We start from the raw sequence: 15642 nt of genomic DNA, 5'->3' as shown, positions 1-15642 counted from the left end.
TTGGGTCTCCCCCAGCCGGCCCCTCCCCACCGCGGCGCTTACCTCACAGAGCCATTGTGAGGCCCGAGCCCGGGGCGTCGTTGGGCCGGGGCCGGCTGCCTGCGCTTTGCGGGCGGGGACGCGGGAGAGGAATGTCCGCTGTGCCCGTCCTCCCCGGGCTCCTGCCGCCCATGGGCCCGGTCATCTTCGAGGTAGAGCCACTGAGGCTTGTTCGGGGGCCAGAGCGGGGGGGGCCTCCTCGCAGCAGTGGTCTCGGGCACAGCCCCCTCCCCGGCCAGGCAGGGCGGAAGATGGGCTCTTGAGCCCCCAGCCCTGCCTCCTCCCGGCCGGGTTACCCGAGCAGATCCCATAACGGGGGTGGCGGGGGGAGAGGCGCCCGGAAATAACTTTCCTGTCATCTAAAATGAGGGGGTTGGGCTAGGTTGTCCAGCGGCCCCTTCCTGGTGTGACCCCGTAACCCAGGGCCCTGGGCCGACGTTTGTGTCATTTATCCAGCATCTAAGGGCCCCGAGGGCTTTTTCACGAATAATCGTGAGAGAGTTCTGTCGACTCCCCTTTTCCTAGGGAGAAGAAAAGGGGGGGTTCACGAAGGATTATGGGTTGCCCAAGACGCAAGTCGCTGGCACTGCCCCTGCCAGGGTTCTCAGGCCTCACAGCTGGTGCCCTTCCCAGTACTTGGCGCTGCCTCTCTTTGCAGAGGACAGGAGGAGGTTTCTTAATGCAAGAGGATAAGGTTTTAAGGCTTAGAGCCCTCTAGAGACCTTAGAGATCGGCGATGCCAGTTCTCTCCCTTGAAGTGGAAACATTCAGTAGCGCCCAGCTCTCTGTCCTCAGACCCTCTGCACCCCTTCTGCCCTGCTCTCCTGCGGGGGACAGAAGGATCTCATTTTTTCTGATTCTTCCTCACAGTTTCCTTTCTGCCCTCCTACCTCATCCCAAGGATTCAGAGCTGTATTTAGACCTTTAAAGTTGTCCAGATCAAAGCATTCATTTTACAGAGGGAAGAGCTGAAGTTTGCCCAAATTCTCCTAGGCATTGTGTAACAAAGCTCTGGCAGCTTTTGAAATACTGAGTTATAACTCCTCACATTTCTCTAGTTTGGGGATTGATAAAGCACTTTGCCCACAGTAAATCCTACCAGGTGAGAAGTACAAGGATTTTTCAGGTAAGGAAATGGAAGTTTAGACATAAAGGGACCTGCCTTAGGGTCACACACTATGGACACACAATCACTTCCCCCCTTCTAGGACAGCTCCCTTGGGTGAGGGAGGGATCTGTGAGGACCTAGACTTCAGTGCCTCTCAGAGCTGCTGAGCACTCTTTCTGTTACCCATGCTCATGGTTGGCTGTCTCTGGGGAACTTCAAAGGGATGAGTAGAGCAGGGAAGGTTGACTCTGCCCCTGCCTCCTTCCAAATCAGCTCTCTCTGAATTGGGGATATTGGAGAGATTATTGACATTCAGCTTAACTCACTATTAAGTGTCTTACCATGTTTCCTGGGTTAGGAAAAAAAAAAAAAATTCCAGTAGACCTTGCTGCAGAGGTACCCCAAGCGCATGAACAAGGATCCTCGTGGGTGGTGGTCCTTTCCTCTCTGGGAAGCTGCAGATGGAGAGGCACACAGGATGGGCAGGGCAGCATCCTTGGACAGAATGTACCCATGTTCATCAGATTAGGGTCATCTTGAATGTTCATTACTTTGGGTAGATGTGAAGGGAGACAAAATTTAGACTAAAAACCTGCCTTGATGACTTTCAGGCTAATGTATTAGGGAGAAGCTGAACAGAGAGTTAATGGGGCTATAGAGAGGACAGCAGGACCAGCCCTTAGTTGGATGTGTTTGGTAGGAAGCAAAAAGGCTGACACTTGACCTTCCCCATCTTTTTTCTTATCTGGATTGTGGGAAAAATACTCTGTAGCCCTAAAAGCTCAGTGCAAAGAGATTTTTAAAATGATTCTAGTTGGGGCTGTTGGTGTGGGAATGGATTACAGACAGAGTAGTTGAGTCACACTGAAGAGGGGGTGGATCTCACTCTCTCCAGCTCCCTCCCTCCTCCCCCGCCCCCCCAGGGCCCTGAAGCCAGTCCAGCTACTCTTCCTCCACTGGAGAAGGAACCACGTTTCCTCCCTCTCTGTCTTCTTCTAGGAACAGCCGCCTATGTTGTCCCATGGCCAGGGGCCACATCCAGGTGACAGAGCACATTGGACAAGGCGGCCTGACACCTGGGCCTAGTCAGGTCCCCTCATGGCCAGTGATCCGGTGCCAGCCCTGCTCTGGGCCCAGGAGGTGGGCCAGATGGTGGTGGGCCGAACCCGGAAGCTCCTGTTACAGTTTGGAGTGCTGTTCTGCACCATTCTCCTCCTCCTCTGGGTGTCTGTCTTCCTGTATGGCTCCTTTTACTACTCCTACATGCCCACAGTCAGCCACCTCAGCCCAGTCCACATTTCCTACAGGTGAGAGGTTTCCTGCTACCAAGTGACTGGCAGAGAGTAGAGAGCTGGTACAAGTTTGGGCTGGGGTGTTTAGGGAAGGCTGGGGGCCCAACCTCAGCTCCTTTAAACTCTCATGAGACCCTAGCTGGCCTATTTGGAATGACTTCTCTCAGGGCCCCAATGAACTTTGAATGGGATTTCTTTTATTTCAAGCCATATATTCTTTAAAAACTTTGGTGTTGATGGCTTTTGATTTTTCCATCATAGTCATTTCTGGAAATCCCTCCTACCTATTGATTCCCTTGTAACAAAGAAAAACTCACAAATACCCAATACAGTGACCTCGCATTAAGGGGCTTTGTGTTTTGGTCATCCCTTGCTCCTCTGTCAGAAGAGAGAGGTTCCCTTACCTGCTCTACAGGGCACATCCCTTTCCACCCTCAGCCCTGCCATTAACCCTTACTCATTCATCCTGTATTCATTACGTATTCATTGAGTATAACCAAGTCATCTTCCTATTGGGGATGCCTTTTCTTCCCTCCTTCCTCTTTTCCTCTATCTCCCCCCCTCTCTCCTGCTCTGCTCATTCTCAGTTCCAGGGACTTGACTCTTATTATGTGTCACAGGACCTGCTGATACAGATATGATGGCAATATTGGGGCTGTTTCCCTTTTCATGGGTACAGTGAGCTCCAGTATCTTGTCCTAGAAAACATGATGCAGCAACAGAAAAAGGGAGTGGGAGTAAATAGCGCTCATCCTGTGCAAGTAGGGAAAGCTGGACCCCCATGGAGTCAGTGGGGGTGATGAGGGAAGTAACAGCACTTCCTTCCCACCCTAGGACAGACTGTGGCTCTGCTGGACCCCTTCTCTGCTCCTTTCCTGTTGCCAACGTCACCCTGGTTAAAGGTGGACGTGATCGGGTGAGTAGGGGCAAGGGGTGGGGAAAGAGCTGGTACTGGGAGCTCTGGGAAAAGAGGCCTGGGCCCATGAGAGGAGGAACACTGGGTGATAAATGACTGTTTGTCTTTGGGGGAGAGGGCAAGGAGAGTCTCCTCGGAAGGATTCAGCTCTCATATCCATACCTGCTGTTAAACCATAGGCGGTTTTTATTTAGTAGCAACATAAATCATTGGGGGAATCCACCCAAGTGTCCATAGGATTCAAGGGTAAAATTGTGAAACTGACAACCAAGTTGTGTCAGCTTGTCAGAAAGGACTGCTGGGTCAAAGGGCTTGTTAGATGTCCCATGCCTCCAGAAGACAGCCAAGAAGCTGCAGGCCAGTCAGCCCCACTGGAGAGCTGGGGGGAGAGGGTGGAATCGGGAAACACCTGAGTGGAGGAGAACCCAACTCAGAGAAAGGCAACAAGGTTCCTATGAGTAGTTGTCTCCAAAAGGCAGGACCATGTCTTGGACAATGTGTTACATTTGAGTGTCCAAGGGCCTGGGCTTGGGAAGCCTGCTTCTGCCTCTTGTTACCTTGTGACAAGGATGAGTTTCACTGCTGACCGCCTAGGGCCCCTCCGGCTCTAAATCTATGCTGCTGGTCAGTGGGCATGATTTATTTAGACCTTCAAAAAACCTGGGGCAAGTTTTTATAGCACAGGCTTAAAAAAATGGGGAGATAAAAGTGTTTGATCACAAATGGGCAGCTTGCTAGAGATCAGGGAATATTTCTGCCAGAGGGTAAAGGTGGAAGCCATGGGATCCTCCCAACACTTTGTGTGCCAGGAGCTGTCTTAACTCATGATTGTTGAAATGAGACTTAGTTAGAAGTGGCTTAGTGGATGGAGTGCCAGGCCTGGAATCAGGAAGACCCGAGTCCCATACAGCCTTAGACACCAGCTGTGTGACCTTCACTTCACCTCAGCCAAAAAATGGTGATGTTGGGAGGGTCAGATGAGATTAAGATTTGTAAAGTGTTTAGCATAATATCCACCACATAGTAGGTCCTTAATAAATACTTATTCCTTGCCCCTCCCTAAATAAATGAGGTTAGAAAGAGGCATGTGCCATGAAGTGTTCAGATTTGTAGGGGCCCCTTGGCTCTTGGGGGTAGTGAAATGCCAAGATAATAAAAATGAATTGGGATTTTCCCAGGTGAGGGGGCAGCATAGGGCAGGTGAATTTCAGTTTCACATGTGATGCACATCAGGTAACAGGTGCTTCTTTGAATTCCCCCCCCCCAGCTGCAATACGTCCTTACCTGCATGAGGGGAGGTCCCAGAGTGCTGGTTGGGGCCCTTGGAGATGGCTCTTTCTGAAGGTCAGCTCCCTCTATGGAGGAGGGAAGTGGGAAAAGCTGAAGCCTGAGAAGAGATGCTGGGCAAAGTGCGGCAGCCCTTTACGAGAGTTCCTGGCTCCAGAGTGCTTCCTGGGCACCCCACACCATATAAGCTCAGGGCCTGGATAAAAAGAGTCCCCTAATCCTCTAACTGCTGGTATGCAATTTAGCTAGCATTGATTTGCTGGGAGACAAGGCGCTAGGGCCTGCAGCCCAGCCCAGAATATGATGAAGGGTATATCACTGACCTGCCCAGGAGTGTTAGGAAAGTCACTGAGGGCCAGAGGAGCCTTGGGAGAGAAAGCTTGAGGAAAGGGGGGAGTCTGAAGGTGGCCAGGATGAGCAAGGATATATCAGGCTGTTGGAGTGCTGAAGTAGGCTGGGCAACATCACGCTCTTCTTTCTGCCAAGAACAGAGGCCCAAACTTGGTCACAAGATGCTGAAATGCTGTCATTTCCAACAATACTCTTGGAAGCCTCAAAAACCAGAATGGCACACGCTAAAGGAGGCAGTGACCTTGTGGTCACATCATCCCCAGGCTAAAAAAGGGCTCCACACGGGGCTTGAATCCTTAATTAAACTGGAGACACCAGGGGTGCCCAGGATGGTCAGGGCAGAAATTGGATCTTAGGAGCTAAAGCAAGGGGAGCCATGACCTCCTAGAGTGGGAAGCACATTGGGCGTCTGGCTGGCCCCTGCATACATCAGGGGTGATCATGCTCACCATTGACCCTGGGACAGAGGGCACCTGAGAAGAGCTTCTGAGGGACGAGAGAGTAATGCTTCCAGAAGAAGGAGCTGCCTGCTGGTTAATTAACGATAGAAACGGTGTCGGGCCCAGTCCAGAGGGATGGTCTCTAGCGCACGTGGCCCTTAGTCACGGATGACCCATTTGGCAATGTGGGAGTTTGCTTTCCAAGAAGGAAAGGCACTGATGATGTGCAGCAGACAGGATTTGAACAAGGGAAGCAAAGCCCAATCTTGGAAGTATGAGCAGGATTCTGGTGCTCTGAGGCTGGGGCATGCAGCAGCTCCAGTGGGGGCTCCAAGGGAAGGTTTGGATCCAGGGACTCTGGGGAAATTAGGAGGTGGACACACACACACTCACTCACTCTCTCTCTCTCTCTCTCTCTCTCTCTCTCTCTCTCTCTCCCTCCCTCTCCCTCCCTTTCTCCCTCCCCCCCCTGCTGAACTAGACACTTGGAATATTTCTTATGCTGTCAGACTCAGTGGACTTGTTTGGATTTACTCAGTTATATTTGGGTTTTTTTTAATTCTTTGATACAAATCATGGCTCACTCACTAGTTGGTGGTGGGAGATAAATTCAGAAATGAAAGTGATAAAAAAGCAAAAGATAGTAAAAAATATTTTGGCTGAGCTTGGGGCTGAGCAGAGGCCTGATGAGCCCCACCCCCCACTGTGGTACAGGTGCTGATGTACGGACAGCCTTACCGAATTTCCCTGGAGTTAGAGATGCCTGAGTCCCCAGTGAACCAGGAGCTGGGCATGTTCATGGTCACCATTGCTTGCTACACCCGTGGGGGACGAGTCATCTCCTCTTCTGCCCGTTCAGTGAGTCTTGGGGGTTAGGTGTGGAGGGGAAGCCAAGCAAAGGAACCATTGGAGGAGGCTCTGTAGAGGGGAGCAAGGAGCCCAGAGTTAGTGTTCTTGGGTGACTTTGGGATGGGATGCCTACCCATGGCTGAAGCACCAACTTTGGGACTGGCCTGGACACTGAGGAGCTCTTTAGCCGATGGGCTGAGAGAACCCGACCCAGACCATCTTATCCCTAGGGTCCAGCAACAGTGTTCCATTTGATCCTCAGCCTCCACTTGCCTTAGACATTTGTGTGCCCTGGATCCCTTTGACAGTCTGAGGAAGTGCCTCTGGACGCCTTCTCAGAATCCTGTTTCTAAATGCATTAGATATATTGAAAGAAAGGTGTATTTTTTTCCCAGTCCAATTTCATGGCCCTCTGAAATCTACTCAAGGATTGTGAGATCCATGTTAAGAACCCCTGACCAGGGACTGTTCAGATTATAATGGGCAGGGGGTGGGGAGGGCTGTAGGACAGATTTTATTGGGCTAAAATAGTGGGTTTGGCTCTGGAAGGCTTCCAGAAGATGGGGGCCTTGACACGAGCTTTCAGTAAAGAGGAATATGCTTTATAGCAAACCAAAGGCAAGAGGGCAGCCAGGGTTTGAGATGGTGACCCAGAGACTGGTTAGAGGCAGGTGATCTGGGAGTGAGGGGGATGGAGATTGGGGGAGCAGGCAGGGGAAGAAGCACATGCACATGAACATATAGTACTGAAGAGGGGCTGGGCAGGAGTAGGTGTGATGGGGCCAAGACCTGAGCCAGCAAGTCTTCCCTAGGCAGCTCATGTCTCCTCTCTGGCCCTCACAGGCTATGCTGCATTACCGGTCCACACTGCTTCGACTGCTGGACACCCTCGTCTTCTCTGGCCTCTTCTTGTCTGGCTTTGCAGAACAAAAGCAGCTCCTGGAGGTGGAATTGTATGCAGATTACCGGGAGGACTCGGTGAGGGGGGGGCCCTGGAGTCAGGCGCTAATAGGAGAGAGCAGTTGGGGAGCCCTGGCCCCTTCTACTGAAAGGCTGCAGAAAGGCAGGGAGGAGAGACAGAGAGAGGGAGAAAGAGAGATGGAGAGCAAGGAGAAAGAGAGAGGGAGAAAAAAGGCAGACAGAGAAGAGAGATAGACTGGGTTGGGAGGTGGGGGCGGAATGGAACCTCCCAGGAGCCCCTGGGGCTGACACTGGGTCCCTCCTCCATAGTACACACCAACCACGGGAGCAGTGATCGAGATCCACAGCAACCGTATTCAGCTCTACGGGGCACAGCTCCGGATCCACGCCCACTTCACAGGGCTCAGGTAGGAGGACGGGGTTTTGAAGCATAAGCCTCAGGAAGGGAAGGCAAGGGCGTTGGCCTTTCCAGTGGGGCTGCTTTGGCCTCCTGTCTGGGCCGGGGGAGCTTTCAGTCTCAGAGATGCTTTGTTTTCCCGAAGCCAGGCTAGGGTGAAGGAAGGAAACCTTGGCTCACAGAGTCACTCGGGGCAAGCCCCTGGCCTTGCCTCAGTCTCCCTGGGCTGCCTCCCTCCCAGCTCCTAAATTAACACAAGGTACAATTCTCTAAGCGTGTCCGCAGCTCTGGGCTAGTCCTTAGGAGGGACATCAGAGGTTAGAGGCCTCTGAAGCCAGGCCAGCGCCATCCAGGTGCTCATTAGGCCGACTCTCCTCCCTGCCCGGCCTCAGGTATCTGCTCTACAACTTCCCCGTCACCTCAGCTGTCGTGGGCATTGCCAGCAACTTGACCTTCCTCGGCGTCATCGTACTCTTCAGCTACCTGCAGTGGGTGTGGGGCGGCATCTGGCCCAGGCACCGCCTCACCTTGCAGGTATTGGGGCCACTGAAGAGGACTGGGGAATGAGAGGCGTCCAGAAAGCCTGGGACATGGCTTCCCAGGAGAACTTTGGGGGGTCCCTCCTTCGTCCCAGCTCCGTGACCTCTCTCCTTGTCTTAGGTGACAAACCGAGGCAAGGATGGCTCCCAACCAGAAGGCCAGAGAAGGGCCCCCGCCAGACAGCCAGGTTTGTTGGGTGGCACCTCGGGCCCTGTGATCTCCCTGAGGGGCATCTCTCTGCATTCCCAAAGGCATTCTTCTCCTGTGGGACTCCTTGCCATCCCAGCAGCTAGAGCCCTTGCACTGGGCTTTGATCCCCCTTCCCTCCTCCTCCTGTCATGGCTGGCTCACTTCCTTTCCAGTCATACATGTCCATGAAATCTCATGCCACTGTTGGCATGCCAGGCCATGACTGGGCCCAATGTCATAGAAGGATCACCTGATGGTAGCAGGAATAGTATCTTAGAGCTGCTTAGCCCGCTATGAGCCTTGTGGAGTTTGGGGTCTCTTCTGAGGTCCCCAGGAGTGCCCTGGTGCTAAGGAGAGCCTTGGCTTTGTGGCGTTGAGCACTTGGGGCCCTGGAGAAAGCCTGGGCATTTTCCCAGATATGGTCTGGTTCCTGGTTTGTCTGCAGAGCTCATTCCCCTTGACCAGGCTCTCTGATCATAGCAATAACTCACACGTGTATAGCATCTCAGGACGCTGCCCAACTCTGCAGTTTTTTCACAGTAACCCCAGGCCTAAGTGGCATCAGACTACCCCTTCTTACCAATGGAGCCCAGGCCTCCTGAGTCCAGCTTTAGGGTTCAGCCCCTCAGTCCCTCTGCTTGGAGGAGGTGGGGGTGGCAGGGAAGAAGTGAATGTCCCTGTTGGAACAGCTTCCTGGAGCCTCTCCTTCTCCTCAGGGCTGGGGCCAAGAGGCCGAGCAGAGCTAACCAGGCTTCCAGAGAAATTGCAGGATGATGGGGACCACGCAGCTGTCCTTGGGCCGGGTACGTGTTCACCTCCCTGCCCTGTCCTTTCCATTTCCCCTCCTAAGACACAGCCAGCCAAGCATGATTGGCCCCCTTCATTCTTTCTGCAGGGAGTCAGCTGCTGGAGGAGAAAGGGCCTGAAGGGCAGCCTCTTAGCGAGGAGGGGCTGGATCAGGAGGCCAGCGACGGTGAGGGGGCCTGCTGGAGAAGCCTGGGAAGGACTGGGGGCCTCACGCTCTCAGCCTCTTCTTCCTCCTCACATCCTCCCTTCTGTCTCCTGTGCAGGTTCTGGCTCCTGGGAGGACGCAGCCCTGCTGACTGAGGCCAACCTGCCCTCTGCCTGCCCGGAGACCCTGGGCAGTGCCGACCCCCCAGGCAGCACCGAGAGCCCTTCAGGCACCCCCCGCCTCCGCTCGGCCTGCTCCAGCTCTTGAGGGGACGGCACGGAACTGTGGCCCTCACATATCCAGCACTTTCCTTTGCCCTCTATCCTTTCACTCTTTTCTCCACAATAAACTTTTTTCACGCCATCTGGTTTTCTCTCCTATTTGGGCCAGATTGGGAATGCCACCAGTCAGGGAATGGAAAAGTGGCTGCCCCTGGGGCATTCCCCTCTTAGCTCATTCACGTCCAGGCTGCTCACGTGTTGGGGGCTGGGGGACCTGGAGGAGGTTCAGGACAATCCTTGAGGGCACAGCCCACTGAGCCCTAAGAGCATGGTTCTTCTGGAAGCTATTAATCTTTCCATCTCACGTGGGTCCTTCATCTGGCCCTAGGACTGGGGGGAGTCAGGGGCTGACGTACTGAGAACTGTTCTGTCTCACCCCTCCCTCTATCCACTGGGAGGTGTAAGACAGGAAATAAGCTGGTGGGTGTGGAGCCCAGGCATCCCATGTGGGCCCCAGAGACCTGCTCATGTGCCATCACACAGATGTGCCTTCCTCACATGCCTGACACATTGCACTCTCTCACTTCTGGCTGCTGGCCATGTTCCCCTCCCTTTCCAGGACCCTGGAAGCCTGGTCTCCAGTGGAGCCAGATGAATGTGGTTTTCCTCATTTCCAGTCCCGTGACTCAGACCCTGTGCTGGGACCAGCCCTTCTCTTTGCATACACAGGACCAAGGATGGGGGTGGGGGGAGCAGATAGTGACATCACTGCTGAGGCTTATAAAATTGGAGACTTGGAGGCCATTGAGATTCAGGCGGCGGAGCTTGAAGCCCATTAAGATTCACCCCCAAAGCTGTCATGAGAACTCCCACCATCTGATCCACCTGATCCCAGAAGCTGCCAGCTGGTAAGTGAGGCCTGGGTTTTACTGGGATGTTGGAGGTGAGAGCTGACGGCAGGGCAGATGAGGATCCTGAAGGTTTCTTTGTCCTTCGGTCGTGTCTGACTCTTTGAGGACCCAGTTGGGGTTTGGAGCGGTTTGCCATTTCTTTCTCCAACTATTCTGCAGATGAAGAAACTGAGGCAAACAGTGTTAAGTGTCTCGTTCAGGGTCACAGAGCTAGTAGATGTCTGAGGTTGGAGTTGAACTCAGGGCTTCTTGACTCCAGGCCTGGCACTTTATCCACCGTGCCAGCTAACTGCCCAGAACCCTGCAAAGTTCCTAGCTACCTAAATTTCACTGTTTATTTCCGTGTTACAGAAAGATGGCTTAATGTAGAGGAAAGAACCCCAAGTCAAGTTCTAGGTTCAAATAACGATTCTTGTTAATATCCATGTTGACAGTAGACAAGGTCTTTCCTAGATCCTATGAAAATCTGTTAAGGCAGTTGATGCATAGGCACTGGGCTAAAGGCAGCTTTGGCTAATGCCATGCCTTAGTCTGATGTGTGTGTGAGAGAGAGACAGGGGGGAGAGAGAGCTAGAGAAGAGACATCTGGGACCCTCTTGTTTATGTTTTGCTATCTCATTAGAAATTTCAGTTTTTCTCTATGCACTGACCCTCACATGGCTTTTATCAGCACACTCCTATCAGACAGTGGAAAAGGGACAGTTCTAATTGACTACCTTTTGTTTTGTTTTTATTCATTTTGAACTAAAATATATAAAGGCAAAAAAAAGAACATTTCCATGTACACAATGCAATCCAAAACAAGGATTCACTATAAAACCATGAATTTATGTTTCACGCTGTTGGCTTTTTCTTGAAAAACTATATAATAAATAGTCTTGTCATTTTCTAAGCTTCTCTATTTTCTATGTTCCTATTTTTTCTATTATTCTCTGCTCTTATTCTCACTTTTTTATATTTTTCGCTCCCTCCCCCACCCTGCCCCTAGAGATTACTATTAGACACAAAAATGTATGTGTGTGTGTGAAATCATACTGTACATACTTCTATTAATAAGTTCTCTCGAAGTAGCATCTTTTATAAATCCTTGGTACTTAATTTGGGTATTTACAACCCTCAACATGACCTAGCTCAAATTTATTCTTAAAACAAAATTCCGTTACCTTATATGATGTTCTCTTGGTTTCGCTCAGTTTCCTCTTCGTTATTGCATGCTTTCCATGTTTTTCTAAAATATACCGGCTCATGTCTTACAGCACAGTAGCATTCCATCAAAATCACATACACCTTGTTCAGCCTTTTCCCATTTGATGGGTATTCCTGCAATTTCCGATTCTTTGCCACCACAGAGAATGGCTATAAACATTTTAGAACATATAGGTTCTTTTCCTTTTTCCCTAATCACCTTGGAAACCATACACAGTAGTGGTGTTGCTGGGTCAAAGGACATGGGCAGTTTAATAACTTTTTGGGCATAATTCCATATTGCTGTCCAAAATGGTTTGATCAGCCCACAAATTCACCAATAGCGTATTAGTGTCCCAATTTTCCCATATCCCCTCCAATATTTGTCTCTTTCCCATTCTTTTAGCCAGTCTGATAGGTATAAAATGATATCCCAAGGCTGTTGTAATTTGTACTTCTCAGAGAATTTTAGATTTAGAACATTTTTTTTCATCTGGCTAAAAATTATTTTGATTTCTTTATCGGAAAACTGCCTGCTTATATCCTTTGGCTATTTATCAATTGGGGAATGACTCATGTTTTTATAGATTTGAGAAAGTTCTTTATATATGTGGAATATGAGACCTTACTCTAAGAAGCAGTCTATAAAAAGTTTTCCCCCAATTTTCTGCTTTCCTTCAGATTTTGGGCTATGTTGATTTTATCTTTACAAAACCTTTTTAATTTAATGCAATTAAAATTATCCACTTTATACCTCACAATGCTTTCCATCTCTTGTTTATTCATAAATTCTTCTATCCATAAATCTAATAGGTAATATTCTTCTAATTTTCTTGTAATATCTCCCTTTTTATCTAGGTCATATCTTACGCACATTTTGACCTTATTTTGGTAAATGTTGTAAGCTATTGATGTGTGCCTAATTCCTGCCAGACTTTTCCAGCTTTCTCCAAAACTTTTGCCAAATAATGGATTCTTATTCCCAAAACTGAATTCTTCACACTTGTCGAACATAAGACTACTATGGTCATTTACTGCTGTAAACTGGACGTCACTTCTCTCCATTGGTCTGCCTTTCTGTTTCTCAGCCAGGATCAGATAGCTTTGAGTTTGTTTTTTGTTTTTTGTTTTTGCTTTTTGGAGGGCAATTGGGGTTAAGTGATTTGCCCAAGATCACACGGCTAGTTTTTGTGTGTTAAGTGTCTGAGGCTGGATTTGAACTCAGGTCCTCCTGACTCCAGGGCTGGTGCTCTATTCACTGCACCACCTAGCTGCCCCTGGGATCAGATAGTTTTGATAATTACTGCCTTAAAATATGGTTTCAGATCTGATACAGCCAAACCTCTGTCCTTTATATTTTTATTAGTTCCTTTGATATTATTGGTCTTTTGTTCATACAAATGAATAGTGTTACTAAATTTTTCTAACTCAGTAAATTTTGGGGGGGGTAATTTAATTGGATGGCATTAAATAGATTAAACATTGTCATTTTTGTTATATTGGCCCTGCCTACTCATGAACAATTAATATTCCTTCAGTCATTTAAATCTGATTTTATTTCTGTAAAAAGGGTTTTGTGTGCTTTTTAAAAAATAATTCTGTTCAGTAATTCCTGGGTTTGTTTTGGTAGGTATACATCCAGGTATTATATGCTGGCTACAGTTATGTTAAATGGAGTGTCTTGTACCGTCTCTTCTTGTAGGATTGACTACCTTTTCTTCTTCCCCTTATTATAGGTACCATGCTGAGTTCAGCCTGTTTCCTGAAGTTCCTGGCTGTTACCTTTTTACCACACCTGGCTTGGTCTTTCTCTTCAGAGGACTATGAGGAGGAAGAAGAAGAGGGAGAGAAGACGCCCCCTCCTAAGAACAGTCTCTGCGATTATGACCGATGTAGACATCTGCAAGTTCCCTGTCAAAAACTCCAGGGCCCTAATGGCACAGCCTGCTTCTGCCCGGCTATCTCCAGTCCCCACCAACCTCCCGAACCTCCCCGTCTTGGGGAAGTGCATGTTTGGGCAGACCAGGGCCGGGCACTAGTCCACTGGTGTGCTCCCTCCTCCCCTGTGGACGAATACTGGCTCGAGCTCTGGGAAGGAGGTGCTCCTGTCAGAACAGGCCCTCCGGTTCTGTTCAACACTACCGTTCGAAGGGCAGAGTTGGAAGGACTGAAGCCGGGAGGGACTTATGTCCTCTGTGTGGTGGCCTCCAATGACGCTGGGACAAGTTCTGTTCCAGAGGGAAGTGGGGTAGATGGGACTCCCCTGCCTACCGCCTTTCCATTATTTGGACCCTGCCGCCAGCTTTCCATTCCCCCTAAACCACAGACCCTGGTACACGTGGCAGTGGGGATGGGAATAGTTCTGATCTGCATAAGTTCTGCTGCTTTGCTATGGCATTTCTGTCTCCGGGAGCGCTGGGGTTGTCCCCACCAGCCCTGAGGAACAGCTGCTTCCAGAACCAGGGAGGAACTTGAGTGGTCCCAGCCACAAATTTAAGGACCATGGACAGAAAAAAAAAATGGTGGGTAACAACCTTCAGAGAGCTGCCTGATTTCTCACACCTCAAGGCAGTGGCCCTAGGTCCTTTGAAGGAGGGAGCTCCCCTCAGAAGGGAAGGTGAACAGACCCCACACCCCAGCCTGGAGGTCCTCACACTGCAGTGTGTGTAATATGGGCCTTCCCCCGTCCCCTAGGTAGGCTAAAAGCTGCAATCACAGAGAGAGAACACTTCGTGTGACTGGGTTCTGGTGTTTAAATGAATCCTCCTGGAGGCAGGAGACTTGGCTTTTCTCCATTAGTCTTTGCTTCTTGCTGACTATTAATAAAAATACAGTAATGGAGCCCAGACCCCTGTATGTAGGCTTTTGTGTGAGCATGGTGGCGCCAATGGAGTAGTGGGGAGAGGGAAGAAAGGAAACTCCCCCCTGGATCTGTGCTGGCAGGGTAGGGGCATCCAAAGAGCTGACTGGCTGTCCCACCATTGCTACTGCTGCACCTCGAACAGCCCTCTGGGCTCTGGGGTGCAAGGACTCCTCCCCATTTAACAGATGGACAAACAGGCCTGAGGACTTCAGGGGACTTGGCCCTCACCATCTACCTAAGCCAGGGGTGGGGAACCTGCATCCTCAAGGCCACATGGGGCCCCTTAGGTCCTCAAGTGCAGCCCTTTGACCGAATCCAAACTTCACAGAACAAATCTCCTTAATAAAAGGATTTGTTTGGTAGAACTTGAACTCAGTCAAAAGGGCCACACCCAAGGGCCTAGGTGGTCACATATGGTCTCTAGGCCCCAGGTTCCCCAACTCCATACCATCACCCAGGAGGCTTGCAAAGTCTCTGGAACATGAAAATGAACTCCATTCTTCTAAATTCAAATGCCATGTTCTTTCATCTTAGGGAGACATGCTGTCTCCAAACAGGAAAAAGGTAATTTTTCTGCTCCCATTATTTTCAAAAAGGGATCTCAGGCAGGAATGGATTGTGCTCCCCTCTTCTGGTTTTTAGCCTGTCTCCCCCCCCCTTCCCTTTCTGTTCCTTGCTCCCCTGCTCCAGCTTCAGGCCCAGGCTGGATTTCAAATCTAGCCCGGCTGTCAACTGGTTGTAGGACTTTCTATGGCCTTCCTTTCCCACTTGGAAATTGAGGGGATGTATGAGAGGGCCTCTGAGTCCCCTTTCCAAGTGGGCCATTTTATGATCTTCCTGAAATCCGAGCTGTCATCTCTCAGGAGATGTGTACATGGGTGGAGTCATCTTAGCCTCTGATTCAAGCCAATGGAGTCTGCAGAGAGCAGATGTTGGGTAGTCAGGGCCACTGGGGCTATGGACACAGGCCCAGAGTTGTGCTTACCAGCTCCCTCTGGCCCTGTGTCCCTTCTGAAGGGGAATGACAGAAGCCAAGTCAACAAGCACTAAGTGCCTACTATGTGCCAAACGTTGCTAAGCACTAGGGATAAAAAAAAAAAGGCAAAAACAGTCCCTGCCCACAGGTAACTCCCAGTCTAATGGGGGAGAGAACATGCAAACAACTGTACTAACAAGACAGA

General features: G+C 50.2%; 2 protein-coding genes across 4 annotated transcripts in view; both read left to right on the top strand.

Annotated features, from left to right (window-relative positions):
• BSCL2 (BSCL2 lipid droplet biogenesis associated, seipin) overlaps window positions 1-9644 on the top strand; it is a 10086-nt gene extending 442 nt beyond the window's left edge. For 2 of the 3 annotated variants that reach the window (XM_069066145.1, XM_069066146.1), the window contains exons 2-11: window positions 2147-2454; window positions 3274-3355; window positions 6148-6291; window positions 7126-7260; window positions 7513-7610; window positions 7993-8134; window positions 8261-8327; window positions 9046-9132; window positions 9225-9302; window positions 9400-9644. In XM_069066145.1, coding sequence (XP_068922246.1) covers window positions 2246-2454; window positions 3274-3355; window positions 6148-6291; window positions 7126-7260; window positions 7513-7610; window positions 7993-8134; window positions 8261-8327; window positions 9046-9132; window positions 9225-9302; window positions 9400-9548 — 1191 coding nt within the window. In that variant the 5' untranslated portion in view covers window positions 2147-2245 and the 3' untranslated portion in view covers window positions 9549-9644. Of the gene's footprint in view, window positions 1-32; window positions 192-2146; window positions 2455-3273; window positions 3356-6147; window positions 6292-7125; window positions 7261-7512; window positions 7611-7992; window positions 8135-8260; window positions 8328-9045; window positions 9133-9224; window positions 9303-9399 lie in introns of those variants that run through there. The other variant, XM_069066147.1, reaches the window with a different exon arrangement.
• A 611-nt stretch (window positions 9645-10255) lies between these two features.
• Window positions 10256-14446, top strand: LRRN4CL (LRRN4 C-terminal like). The gene is made up of 2 exons (XM_069066151.1): window positions 10256-10410; window positions 13335-14446. The coding sequence occupies exon 2, from the start codon at window positions 13340-13342 to the stop codon at window positions 14036-14038; it is 699 nt and encodes a 232-aa protein (XP_068922252.1). The 5' UTR covers window positions 10256-10410; window positions 13335-13339; the 3' UTR covers window positions 14039-14446.
• Window positions 14447-15642: the final 1196 nt, after the last annotated feature.

This window comes from Petaurus breviceps, unplaced genomic scaffold (genome assembly GCF_028583685.1).
Source record: "Petaurus breviceps papuanus isolate PSGF00001 unplaced genomic scaffold, PetGlider_PUasm1.0 90721, whole genome shotgun sequence".
Taxonomy (NCBI): domain Eukaryota; kingdom Metazoa; phylum Chordata; class Mammalia; order Diprotodontia; family Petauridae; genus Petaurus; species Petaurus breviceps.
Note: the sequence above shows the minus strand (reverse complement) of the source record. Positions and strands in the feature narration are given on the sequence as shown.

Bases quoted from the DNA above. Each gene is read 5' to 3' on its own strand.
- LRRN4CL (XM_069066151.1), top strand. From the start codon at position 13,340: ATGCTGAGTTCAGCCTGTTTCCTGAAGTTCCTGGCTGTTACCTTTTTA.